This window comes from Branchiostoma lanceolatum, chromosome 10 (assembly GCF_035083965.1).
Source record: "Branchiostoma lanceolatum isolate klBraLanc5 chromosome 10, klBraLanc5.hap2, whole genome shotgun sequence".
Classification (NCBI taxonomy): domain Eukaryota; kingdom Metazoa; phylum Chordata; class Leptocardii; order Amphioxiformes; family Branchiostomatidae; genus Branchiostoma; species Branchiostoma lanceolatum.
In genome coordinates, this window is record NC_089731.1 from 10,818,566 (window position 1) to 10,831,650 (window position 13,085).

The 13,085-nt window shown below is 39.9% G+C and overlaps 2 protein-coding genes across 3 annotated transcripts; both read left to right on the forward strand.

Moving 5' to 3' along the window:
* The first annotated feature begins 2,276 nt into the window (after positions 1–2,276).
* Positions 2,277–7,689, forward strand: LOC136442851 (prohibitin-2-like). Of its 2 annotated transcripts, XM_066439818.1 has the most exons (11): positions 2,277–2,375; positions 2,600–2,742; positions 3,536–3,617; positions 4,187–4,266; positions 4,832–4,956; positions 5,100–5,159; positions 5,305–5,434; positions 5,795–5,898; positions 6,204–6,281; positions 6,643–6,719; positions 7,120–7,689. In XM_066439818.1, the coding sequence occupies exons 2-11, from the start codon at positions 2,613–2,615 to the stop codon at positions 7,145–7,147; spliced, it is 894 nt and encodes a 297-aa protein (XP_066295915.1). In that variant the 5' UTR covers positions 2,277–2,375; positions 2,600–2,612; the 3' UTR covers positions 7,148–7,689. The 2 variants fall into 2 exon arrangements, with proteins under 2 accessions (XP_066295915.1, XP_066295916.1); XM_066439819.1 differs by lacking the exons at positions 6,643–6,719; positions 7,120–7,689 and adding an exon at positions 6,420–6,461.
* A 729-nt stretch (positions 7,690–8,418) lies between these two features.
* LOC136442946 (CMP-N-acetylneuraminate-poly-alpha-2,8-sialyltransferase-like) lies at positions 8,419–13,073 on the forward strand. The gene is made up of 4 exons (XM_066439989.1): positions 8,419–8,519; positions 9,108–9,434; positions 9,973–10,485; positions 10,899–13,073. Exons 1-4 carry the CDS (start codon positions 8,419–8,421, stop codon positions 11,203–11,205), a joined length of 1,248 nt encoding a protein of 415 aa, XP_066296086.1. The 3' UTR covers positions 11,206–13,073.
* The last annotated feature ends 12 nt before the right edge of the window (positions 13,074–13,085 follow it).

The following is a 13,085-nucleotide window of genomic DNA, read 5'->3' on the forward strand; positions in this document are numbered from 1 at the left end:
CAATTATCCATTTCACAGAAAACAAATGTAGCTAGAAAATAAGCTATTACACGAGCCTTACAAAGTTTATCCGAATACCCAGAGGATCAGTAAGGACTTGAAATCTGAATACCTCGACCTCCTCCTTTGAAACCGATCGGATGGATTGATCATAAAATAAAACTAGAGTTCCTCGAACGCATTATCTTCGCCAAATAATCAAGGCTTATTATGGATAGTAATTCATATTTACATGCTTTGATATCACCGGGTGACCCCCTGAAAATTTGATCATACACCATGTGCTGTTTGTAAGTTTTGAGCGGGGGAGGGGAGATAGGGTTAAGAATCATTTGCTGGTACAGGACTAGTGTACAATGTAAGTGTCTTGTCTGCTGATATATTGGTTTATTGGTTTATTGGTTTATTTCGATACCCTTTAGTCGAATTGCGACTAATCTTCCAGGGTTCAAATATATGTTAAAACTGGTCATGAAAAAAAATGAGTACAGTATGTTGAAATTATGGGCCCTCAAAGGTTTGAAATTGCAGTGTCGTAAGTTGAATGTGACGATGAAATGGTGCAGTCAATATATATGAATAAGAATAGAATAAATGTTTATTCCATGTCATACACATTTTGAAAGACATAGTAAATGTGACTTTACCGTACCTAGCAGTGGTGCAGTTTTGGAGCAATGTACTTTCCAAGCAGAGCCGTGTTTTTGACATGTTTTAGGTGTTTTGTCGGGCTTTCTATTTCGTCCCCTTTTCGTTATGTCGCCAACGTGCTTTGGACAAACATGCCTAAACTAAACATGTGAAAAAACAGCTGGACCCACACCTCTGCTTGGAGAGCAGTGCTGTGCTCTATTTGTTTATTTGACCTACTTTCCCAGGCCATCTGTTTGTAAGACCTGTTTTCGGGGAAACCATCACATGTTTAAGAGTCCCAATATGAAATGCATCAAACTTTCCTTACTAATTATGTCAATTGTATCCTGATTCGCATAATTAGTCGTTTGTTATGTAAAGCACTATCTGAGCTATCTGAATGCCAAACATCACGACGATCTGTCGACCCCTTCTCAAGATATTCCTGTCCGAAGGTCAAAACAAAAACACCCACTGCAGTTCCAAACAAGACGCTAGGGGGCCCAAACTTTCACAACTTACTTCCTATAACATGAACTATCTACCACACAAAAATCATTACCATAGCACTTGTAGAAAACATGCCCTTAAATTTTGAAGCTCGGCTGCAGTACCTTAGGTACCCGCTAGAATGCCCATTATCAAACTTGACCTTCCTTTTTGTAAACCCTACCCATCCACTAAATATCATGCAGAACCATCGACAGCTTTTCGAGTTATCTTGTCCACAAGAAATACACATCGAAACAAAGCCCGCTGCAGTACCGACGAAAAATGCCAGGAGAACCATTTTTGAACTTGACCTCCGTTTTCACAACATCTACACACCTGCAAAAAATCATGAAGATCCATCAACGTTTCCGTCACTTTTTTTGCCTACATACAAACACAAAAAATTCAAAGTCCGCTGCAGTACTGTTGAAAAACGCAAGGTGAACCATTTTCAAACTTGACCTTCCTTTGCACAACCACTACACACCTACCAAAAATCATAAAGATTCATCGAAGCTTTCTTGAGTTATGCTCCTGACATACATACAGACCCACCTAACAGATTTTTCAACCGAAAACATAATCTTCCCGAGTACAAGTACTCGGCGAAGATAATCACCATTCATGGCGTATGATTATCATACCTGTGCCAGTCCCTGTAGTTAGCCTATACCCACTTGCTATACCCACTAGTAGCACTACCCACCTCCCCATCAAAATATAGCGTGACATTGCCCATCCCGATGCCCGACTCCCTGAGCACCAATTCTACGTGCGTATCTAGTTTGGGATTATTGGTACAAAACACTGAAACATTAAGACGCCATACCCATGCACGGTACAACGTTATCTGCGCCAGTAAATCAAAATGGGAAATTCACATTTCGCGCGCTTACCCGGCTTACCTCTCCGACCGCCCGTCTCCTCTCGGTTATCCAACAGTCTCGCGGGAATAAACGAGACTTTGAGGTGAATGGTCTATTGGCTATCGGTAGGAAGTAACGAAAATTATATATACAACTAGTTCAAGTACTGTCAAATATAGAAATATCAAAACTATAAATTCATACTTATTTTGTAAATTTCTGTTCGTTGTATAGTTTAAAAGGTGGCAATTTTTATTTTACTGTATTTGAAAAATCCAGTTAAAAAATTAATGTCCCCTTTGATAGTGTAGCTGCCCTGCGCACAACCTCTGCGCAGTAGAAACACATGTGGGTACAGCTTAGAGAATTTTCGTGCAGTATTAGGTAAGATAAACTCATCTTTTTCTTGGTTTGTAGATCGATATCTTCGCTCTAAATGTATGTATTGCATTTTAGATATCTGTGGTTGTCTGTTGTGTGAGGAAAAATGTCGTGTTTTGGTCAATAAAGATCGAAAAATGCCCGATACTTCTGCCATGATCATCTCGTGCACTGTGACCTTCGCAAAGCACAGACCGCAGCATGATGACATCTTCTTTTTTCCGTAGAATTTGAGCCAAAATGAGCAAGGAAAAGCTTGGAGACCTCGCCGGTAGGATGGGGAAAGCCCCCAAGGGTCTGGGGACGGGGATGAAGCTACTGGCGGCCGCTGCTGCCCTCGGCTACGGTGTACAACAGGCCATGTATACAGGTAAGGCTGTGGGAGGGGGGCGCTATCTGCCATGCCTTGATGACAAAATATTTCATCATGCTCTGATGGTATTACATGTAGTTCCAAACTATGATCACGCTAAATAATTTTCATTTCTGCTTTCCATAGATTTCCTGCTTGCTTTTCTCTCATGTTGCTTCAGTGATTCGTTAGTGTCATCCAGGACTCATCCTGCTCCTTTTCTTTATAAGGATAATCTTTTTTTCGTTCTTGCCTTTGATGCCCATTCTGGCATGTTGGGAAAGTCGTGTAAAGTGCCTTTCCTAAGGGCACAAGATCAGTGACATGGCAAGATTCGAACCCGGGACCACTTGGTTCTGAGTGGAATATGCTGCCGTTGCGCCACACGACCCCACTGAAATCTGAAATTATAAGTCTTGAGCCCCCTTTAACCCCGGCCCAGTAGTAAACCAAAGTACATGTACATGTACAAAAAAAAAAATTCATATATACTGTACTCTCAAACTGATTGTCAATATATTGTTGTTTTTTTGCTTGAAATACTCCTTTGAAATCAAAGTTATGAAAGAATGCCATTATGTTAACAGATAAGAAATATTTGATGATGTTTTTTTAGTCTAAATTTCAAAGGAGAGAGAAGCTTTAAGGCCTTGCTGAGATTTAAAACTGACTAACTACATTTCTTATTTTCTACAAAGCTGTAGTTAGTTTCATGTCTGCTGAATAGAATTGAATATAGCGCTAACTAGTAACTATGATGGAAAGTTTGGCTCAGAATCTCTTCATTATTGAAATATATTTGTGTTTACAGTGGATGGTGGTCACCGTGCTATCATCTTCAGTAGGATAGGCGGTATTCAGGATAGCATCTACACTGAGGGGCTCCACTTCAGGTGTGTGTAATGTGCATTAGCAACCATACTGTGGTAAAAGAAGTTGTGTGCATAAACATAGTTTCAAAAACCTAAAATGTTGAGAGTTTTTTTATAGATTACGTATGTAATGGTGTGTTGCATCTAGAATATACATTTGGTAAGTACTTTTAGTTATCTCAATGTTTTCATGGATATATTGTTTTGGGTGTGTGTGTGTGTGTGTGTTTGTGTTTCCGGACTACTGTAGTCAGCATAACTCAAGAAGCTCTTGATGGATTACAATGATATTTGGTATGTGGGCAGGTGTTGGAAAGCTGAAATTCAATGTCAATTTTTGGCCCCCTGGTATGTGACCTTGTTTAATTTGGACTACATAGTACTTTTGCATTCTTAGTCGAAACAGTTTATCCCATTCAATGTATCCCATGGACTAAATTCTGCTCTCTCTGAAATTTCTTATGTACCAATGTATCTGAACTAGAATCTCTAGTATATCAAGTTTAAAGAGCCTCTAGTCGAGTCAAGTGAATATTGCGGTAAAGAGACTGGCAATGCTGATGTTGAAAATGCCTGTACTTTTCCCCCAGAATTCCCTGGTTCCAGTATCCCATCATATACGACATCCGCAGCAGACCGCGTATTGTATCATCCCCAACTGGCAGCAAGGGTAAGCAATAGAACCTGGACTAAAGTTTGAACGGGCATATTTTTCTTGTACAAGTTTGGTAAAAGGGAGTTGGTAAGATTCTTATTCCTTTTCTAACCTTCTCTTTAAAAAGGTAACCTTTTATATGAACCCAAATTAGTTCTGGTGACAGATTTCAACAGCAGGTTAAAACCAGGGCTCCAGACTTACTTTTTGACCTAGGAGCACTGTGCTCCCAACCCCCAAGAATTGGGCGCACCAGCAAAAATTTAGGCGCACCACACTAAAAAGATTAGGGAGCAAGTCTCTTGGACACACCAAGTAATATTCTTAAAATCATTGTTGACAAGCTTGAATAATGTATTTTGAAATATGTTTAAAAATGTTTATCTTAGCAGTCCATGACTTAGGAATATACATGTGTACATGTAATTTTTGATGGGAGCACTGTGCTCCTATTCATAGTCCTAAGAAAAAATTTCCAGGCGCACCAGCTAATTTTTGGGAGCATGTGCTCCTAAAATGGGCTTAGTCTGGAGGGCTGAAAACATTTGTGAATTCTGTAAATTTTTATATTTTTTTTTAGATCTGCAGATGGTGCAGATTTCCCTCCGTGTTTTGCACCGCCCCAATGCCATGATGCTTCCACGTATGTACCAACATCTGGGATTGGACTACGATGAGAGGTTGCTCCCTTCCATTGCCAATGAGGTGAGGCCTGACTAACATTTCTGTCAAGCCACCAGGATGTGTAATATTTTTTCATCTTCTACTCTTTGAAAAAAAAGTTTAATGTTTCAAGCTTTATGACATGAAGTGAAATTCTAACCTATTGCTTTTATTTTTATTAACAGGTTCTTAAGAGTGTTGTGGCTAAGTTCAATGCATCTCAGCTCATCACGCAGCGTCAACAGGTAAGTCTGCACCTGAAGAAAACTCTCCATTCTAGAGAAGGAAAGAATACTGAACACACTATTGCAAAATTAGATGAAAAGTTGAGTATCCCAACTTGTACAATGAGAGTCACTTGTTTATATGCTTTTTATTTTATTTTCATAGGTGAGTCTTTTGATTAGAAGGGAGCTAACAGAGAGAGCAAAGGACTTCAATGTCATCCTGGATGATGTGGCCATCACTGATCTGTCCTTTGGCAAGGAGTACACTGCTGCTGTGGAGGCCAAGCAAGTTGGTAAGTTATTAGCAGCATGTAGTCTTATTTAAATGTTTTCCAGTAGTGTTGCTGTGCATTGTTGTAGTATGAAGCCTGAAAGATCTCTGTTGATAGACTGCAAACAGTTACCTTTCAAATGATAGACAAGCCAGAAACAGTTAGATATGGAATGCAAAAATGCACAAGATACAGTGATTTTATAGACATGTGGCATAAGACCATGGGTCTGTAAAACCATGGGTCTGTAAAACACAAGGTGTAAAAAAACTGCAAACCATGTATTCAGACTACTAGTATTGAAGATACATCAAGAAACCTACAAACAGTTTTGTTGAGAGTTATTCTTGAATGTCCTCTGAATCTGCACTTCCACCACAGCTCAGCAGGAGGCGCAGCGTGCACAGTTCATTGTGGAGAAGGCCAAGCAGCAGCGTCAACAGAAGGTGGTCCAGGCTGAGGGTGAAGCCCAGGCTGCAAGGATGATATCCTTTCTGACAGATCACTTGTAAAGGGGCTATGCTTGGGCCAACTGTCATTCTCTCAAAATGTGGGGCTGTTGTTTGTCTAAAGTGATTGTAGGTCCATTTTTGTATTTTTATGCACTGAACCTTTTTTTCATCTATTTATTTACCATCAACACAATCAGACACTTATACAATACACTTTCTATAAAAAAAAGAATCTAAGTGAAGGAAAAATGCCAAAAAAACATTGTTCTTTGTGAAACTAGTAAAAAAGTGATTAAAAATCATATGATAATATATTGCACCCTTGACTGTATATGTACATTGGTGAGGCCATTTCTGAGAACCCTGGGTACCTGAAGCTTCGTAGGATCAGAGCTGCTCAAAGCATTGCCAAAACAGTAAGTGTACATGTTTTTTTTACGTTTGACTTTGAACCAAATATTCACTGAACACCTTGTACCTTACTCATCTGACAGTTATGACTAGGTGTGGTGAAATGTTGTAATTTCGTAAACATGTCGTTTGTGTTTCTGTAGATTTCCCAGTCCCAGAACTGAGTGTACCTGAAATATTGGTGTGATTTTGTAACCGTGTTGTCTGTTTCTGTAGATTTCCCAGTCCTAGAACGGGGTGTACTTGAAATATTGGTGTGATTTTATAAACATGCCATGTGTATATTTCTGTAGATTTCCCAGTCCCAGAGCTGAGGGTACCTGAAATATTGGTGTGATTTTGTAACTGTGTTGTCTGTTTCTGTAGATTTCCCAGTCCCAGAACCGAGTGTACCTGAATGCCGGCTCTCTCATGCTGAACCTTGGAGAGGAAGACTTGAAGGCGTAAGTACAAAACTCCCCATTTCCATCTTCTTACCTCCTTGATTGCCATCTCTCTAGTTATCATTCTTAGAAATGACTGCTCCTGTGTTCTTTAAACTGTTTCTTTGCATTCAATTTTCAATAGACGTTCAACAAAAAGAAAACCAATGCACACATAAGTGTACAAAATAAGTGGCACACATGTGTAAAAACAAACTGAAACATAAAATCAGGAAACGAATTAAAGTATTATCCAAAAAATTTATGTTGAACTAGTAAAGTACATAGTAATAAAACATTTGAAAAATTACGTCTATGCAGTCTGCAATTAATTTGCAGAACTCTAATGATGTCATCATATTTTGAGCAGACTGTCTTTTTTTTAACAGTTACTCACACTTGTTTTTTTCTTCCTTTCCAGGTCTGCTGAAGGATTAAGGAAGAAGTAATGAGACTTCATCCATGTCACTTCTGTATACAGATTCCCATTCCTGAGTTCTACATCATTAGGCTTTAGGCAGTGCTATTGTATCAGGTCCTCAATACTAACTACTGTTTTACATCAGTAAGATGCTTACAAATGTTTGCTACACTATTGCTGTATAATGCTTTAATATCATTCAAGTGATCATGCTTAAGACTCAACTCAAGTCAAGGAGGTTCGTATATTATGGTTCTCGGCGTAACTGATTTAATGACTTCTTCATGTCTTCAAGTGAACCTTTCGCATACTAAACAAGTGGAGACTTTAGACAACATCCTTGTGTCAAAGGAAATTTTGCAATGTCTAGACTATAAGAGACAGAAGTGATATTAAGACTTCCTTGTGAGAGTTGAAGAGTCAGAGAGAGTGCTGTATTAGATATACTCCTGTCTGAAGTTCGCAAAGTTACTACACTTCTACTGAGGCTTTGTGACAATAGTGGTTGGGTCAAAATCATGAATAAACCATGACCATTAGAACCGTATGATAAATGTTGCAAGTCATCAATATTGATTCTTTGTATTTCTTCTGTTTTTGTTAACCATGTCTTGTAGTGTATTATTAGAAATGAGATATGATAAGATTAACAAGATTATTAGATATAACTTCAGGTCTCTCAATCCATTCGTAAACACTTATGGCCAGCCTCTGACATGGATGGAATTGGGTATTTTGATCTGGAGATAATGTTTGATACCAGTGACAGCCACAAAAACAGAGTGCCAAGTAAACAACACCTAGAGCCCTTCTCTTTACATATTGCTAGAAGGCATTGCTGGGCAAGTTGTTGGTCATATATATATATAACTGTTTTCTTTGTAGAAAAATCCCAGAGCCGGGTGATCGATTCTACGCGGAGTGATGTTATACATAAAACCTGAGTCTGAATCCTTGTAGGTGCCATTAAGTACCATACCTGTAGTTGTCAGTCACTTGAGAAGTAAAGCCTAGCTCGTGCCAACCGATTTCTAACAAGTCCCAATCCTCAGGTTAATAGATATGATAGACTTGTGCTGTTAATCACCCCCCTCCCACAAGAGCCTACCCAGTTGCTCTCATTGATGGCAACTGACAGCATGTCGTGCAGAGTTCCTCCGATAATAGCTTTGTCAGTCTATATACGGGTTCCCATGAGGGGTCTTCAGTAAATAAAAAGCTTCTGTGGCGCCTTACCAATACTGTAGAGCGGGTCTAGAATGCAAAAATCACCGCTTAACATCCGTCGAGGTGAAAATCATGACTGTCACGTTCCAGCAAATGAAGACGGTGTTTCTGCTGCTTCTGTTGTTCACCGCGACACCGGTCTTCTTAATGATCCGGAACACTGATAAGAACAGGTGAGTAAATATTGAATGCAAACGGCGTGATGTAATGGCCAAGAATAGTCAAGCTTTGTTGTGATAAATTGTGTAGGAACTTCTTACGTATCGTTTCATACTGCAGAAAAATTTAAGGACAAAATTACAACATCAATGATCGTTTGAGCGTGAATTCCGAACAGAAATCTCACAGGATGAAATTTTACGGGTAGACATTTTGTTCCGTCTGTGCACGTGGCCAATATGTGATGCTTCTATATTCTTATAAGAACTTGCGTTTTTAAGTTCACTCACAACAAGCTTCTATTGTAAATGTTCTCGATTCAGTCATTTGTGGATTAGCAAGTATGGAGATAGACAACTAGCATTTCTGTACCTTTTCGAAAGGAGTCCCTAACGGCCGACTGAGACAATAGCCAGGTGTACCCAGTGCATTATGTACTGTTCTGTTGACATCAATATATCTGATATTCCTTTTCATAACGTAAAACTCTGCAACTGCTATTTCCTTGCCACAAGTTACATGAAGATTCGCTATTGCGTAACACTGCGGTTCCCTTTATCACCACATGCTTTGTCACGAAATTATATCCTTTATCATTATAGTACATCACCCAAACCGACCTGGGATGACCACAACACTAGAACTCGAAAGAGAACGCCTGACAGTAGGCAGAATGCTGGTGACTCGAGGAATGAACGAGAAGGCGATGAAACGGCAGCAGTCTTTAGACAACTGGCGCTCAACCGTCGTCCCAAGTTTGCACAGGGAGCTCCAAATTTTGTGAAACGTCTGCCTAAGTTCGACCAACTACCGAAACGGGAGATAAAGTCTATCGTCAGAAAGGTTCCGATAGTTAACGTCAAAACAGCGAACCCGATTCTGATAGACAAGACGATATGGGCTGACAATCAGACATTGCAGAGAATAAGGTAGGAAGCTTGTAACAATCGCACATTTGTAGCTTGCATTTATGCACATTGCGCAAAACTATATTTTTTTACAATTCACCAGATGAGATACTAAATGTCTTTGACACATTTGTGTAACACCGATACAGATTGCGTCAAATATTTATTTCACTGACGCATGAATCTGTAATAGTTCCGCAATTACTGCGCCAGTGTCCCACTTTGTCCAATCACACACACGCATCGATATACAAACCGTTATGTGATACAATGATGAAAAGAAACGCAACGTTGACTTGAAAGCTGCTGTTCAAATAGATCAATAGACGTATTAAAAGTTATTGATCTATCAATGACTCACGAAAGCATATTGTTTTGACTTTATTCAAGTTGCAACAACACAATATAATGTTGACCGTCGGGTAGCGGCTGCCTTTTTTCCTCTTTCAATGTATTTAACGTTAACGTTGATTGCGCTGAGTGCGTTAAAAGGAGTATCCAGTAAATCTAAGGATTGATATTGAGTAACTGTTGATGTCCTTTTCCTACGATCTTACAGAAAGTATGCTTTCCGTATGAGGACTGAAAGAATGACAAGGTTAGAAATGGCAGGAACGGGGAAGAACAAAGACATTCGCCTTTGTGGAGGAATGTACGCAAGGCAATGTACCCTCCACCAAAAGAACGAAATACGTCATTATGAGACTTGTGCAGTTGTGGGTAATGGCGGCATATTGACCGACAGTCTTTGCGGTGCGGAGATCGACTCTCGTGATTACGTCATTCGCTTCAGCCTCGCTCCCGTCTCACGATACGAAAAGGATGTCGGGACAAAATCCAATCTAACCGTCATGAATGTTCAAATCGTCTACAGAGTAATGCAGAGTCAGAAACTCAGCGGTACAAAGAACGTTTACTCACCGAGGCTTAAACGGTTGAACGGGACAGCTTTCTTGTTCTTGCTCAATGCATATGAGCGAAGGAATCTCTTCAAGCAGTTCTTCAGGGCCGTCAAAGCTAACAAAATCTCCGTAACGGTCAATTATGTCAACCCGAAAAGTGACGTCAAGACGTAAGTTGACATATTGTTGCATGCAAGATTGACAGGTAACATATATTCATATGTAGGCCAATTTATATATAACTCATAAACTCCTGTCGCAGCACACTTTCAATATACTGTTCTGGAGTATTAGCATGCATAGATAGCCTCTATTATTCGTCAATTAGATTTTGAATTAGTTCTTTAAGATTGTTACCTATTAGTAATAGTTCAACTGCCATATATGTAAGTTGCCATACATTATACCTGTTACAACTGTCGCGCAATCAAGTTCTTTCTCGTCCATACATATTGCGATACCTCCCTTTCGAAATACGAAAAAAGGAATTAACATGAATATCTTCTCTTGTTGGAAGATAAACTTCTCCATAATCGTATTTACAAGCACACATGAACTTTCGTGAATTTCTTTCTCTTTGTAGCATCTTAAGGAAAATCTTCCCCGAATTAAGCAGACATCTTGGCGCAGTCCTGACGACGGGACTGTCGACTGTCATTGCAGCCACCAACTTCTGTGATAAGATATATTTGTACGGGTACTATCCGTACAGGAGCGGACCACACGGGGACCGAACTTTGCCGTACCATTACTATCCGGATGACTATATCCAGCCTGTTGTGATGGACAGGATACACAACTTCACTACGGAGTACCGGATTCTGAAAGAGATGGAGAAAAGGGGCGTGGTGACTCTTATGACGGACAGGTGCCAGGTGCCTGTGTCGTGAAATAGATGCAGAAGGGACATCATACATTCTTCCATCTCAATCAGCAAATGTAATACATAATGGAAGTAGTATATATACAATCAAACAAACTATTAAGTCATATACTTTGTTGCGTTACAGTAAGATGCATTCGTAATTTCTAATCTTTATCTACATTGAGTCAAATCATTTTGTAAGAAAATTACAAAATCATCATTTCTTATTCAATCAAGAATAATATATCTTGATCTAATCTTGATTAAGCCAAGGCACCATCTGGTAAATACTACACTGAATACAACTATAGTATGATTTTTATCTGCCACGGGAGAAACACGACGGTACTGTAAGCTGATATAAAAGTCTCTTTGAGTGTCACGTATATCGATCGAGTGGGTCATAGAATGATTAAGTTGCACGTTGAGAAATTGATCGTATGATTGTCAAGGAGGCCGCGGCCGTGATAGATTTTACTGTCGACTGGAATATTACCGTCACGGGACAAACTAAGGCCCGATTTACACAAAAGATTTTCGAGTCGACTTGGGGCTGTGTGTGAGGAGTCTGAGGCTGCTCGAGTGGAGCATTCCTACTAAAAACGCTACTTGAGTGGCCTAGGGTTCTCTTGGCACAGTCGACTCCCAGTCGACTCAAAAACACGTGTGTAAATCGGATAAAAACGAATGAATGTCCTACGAATGTCATCAATTTGCTGCCGTCGTACGACGAATGTGACCGGGGCTGTTATACAAATGAGCAGTCCACTAGATTCAATAGGATTTAAATTGACAACGTGTGTAAATCGGGCCTATACGTTTCTACGTCACATTCACGAATGAATGTCCTACGAATGTCATCAATTTACTGCCATCATGCGACGAATGTGACCGGAGCCGTTATACAAATGAACAGTACACTAGATTCAATAGGATTTAAATTGATAACGGACGGCTTACGTACGTGACGTGGAAAATACATCGACTCAATGAGTCCCAAAGGTGCGACTGCTGAATACATTCATGCGAATTCATCAATATCACGTCTCAATAGTGTACTTGCGTGTGAGATTTCGAAAAGGACCTTAACTAATCACGACATTTGTTAGGCTAACAGCTAATGCAAACTGACGGTGTGGCGCAGCGAACATGAATTATTCATAGTGATGTAATTTTGTGCCGCTGGTGTTCTGTGAGCTACGGTCAATGACTCTTAGCTTCCCACCGTCAGTCGTGTCTACATTTTAGCTAAACGAAGGAAATGATTAGCGGTTACCCCAGGGATGCGCTTGAAACTGGATTATCAGACACCAATTAATGCAGATCACCAGCTTCAAGCGTTTTGGAGCCTCTCTAATTGGCGATTCCTGCCACCGCCGTATAAAAGGTGACTACAAAGCATGATTGAATTCAGCACTGGCGTAAGAGGTACATACGATTGATTGGCTCTCATAATATATTTGAATTTCTCAAGTTACAATGTTACAATTCTTGTTATGCTGTGGAATGAATAAGTTCCACTACCTTGTAAACATTTACCAATGATAAATTGTTGATTTACTGATTCATGGAGATTGGACTTTTAGTAGATATATTCCATTGTGTTGATGCCGTGACTACTTACCTTTCAACATCTCTGATGTCTTATTTCGTTTCCGTAAAAGTCGGGATATATTGAGGGGGACACTGGATTAAACATACGGGTAGCAGAGGCTATGGTACGGGACAGGGCTTCATGGAGGAACCTTTTGGAGAGCAAGGGGCCAGCTACTGGCCTGGGCACGTAGACAGTAGGCATACATCGCGGACATATTGTTAGCACCAACGCCTTTGTGGAACCACGATTTGGTAGTCTTGTCTTTTGCTTGATCTCCAGCAGTTGGATAACTTTTCCAGAACTAATGT

Excerpts from the sequence above, each read along its gene's own strand:
- LOC136442851 (XM_066439818.1), top strand. The coding sequence starts at position 2,613 with ATGAGCAAGGAAAAGCTTGGAGACCTCGCCGGTAGGATGGGGAAAGCC. Across the intron at positions 5,435-5,794 it reads TGTGGAGGCCAAGCAAGTTG|CTCAGCAGGAGGCGCAGCGT; the intron begins GTAAGTTATTAG and ends CTTCCACCACAG. Across the intron at positions 5,899-6,203 it reads AAGCCCAGGCTGCAAGGATG|ATTGGTGAGGCCATTTCTGA; the intron begins ATATCCTTTCTG and ends CTGTATATGTAC.
- LOC136442946 (XM_066439989.1), top strand. The coding sequence starts at position 8,419 with ATGACTGTCACGTTCCAGCAAATGAAGACGGTGTTTCTGCTGCTTCTG. Across the intron at positions 9,435-9,972 it reads CAGACATTGCAGAGAATAAG|AAAGTATGCTTTCCGTATGA; the intron begins GTAGGAAGCTTG and ends ACGATCTTACAG. Across the intron at positions 10,486-10,898 it reads CCGAAAAGTGACGTCAAGAC|CATCTTAAGGAAAATCTTCC; the intron begins GTAAGTTGACAT and ends TTCTCTTTGTAG.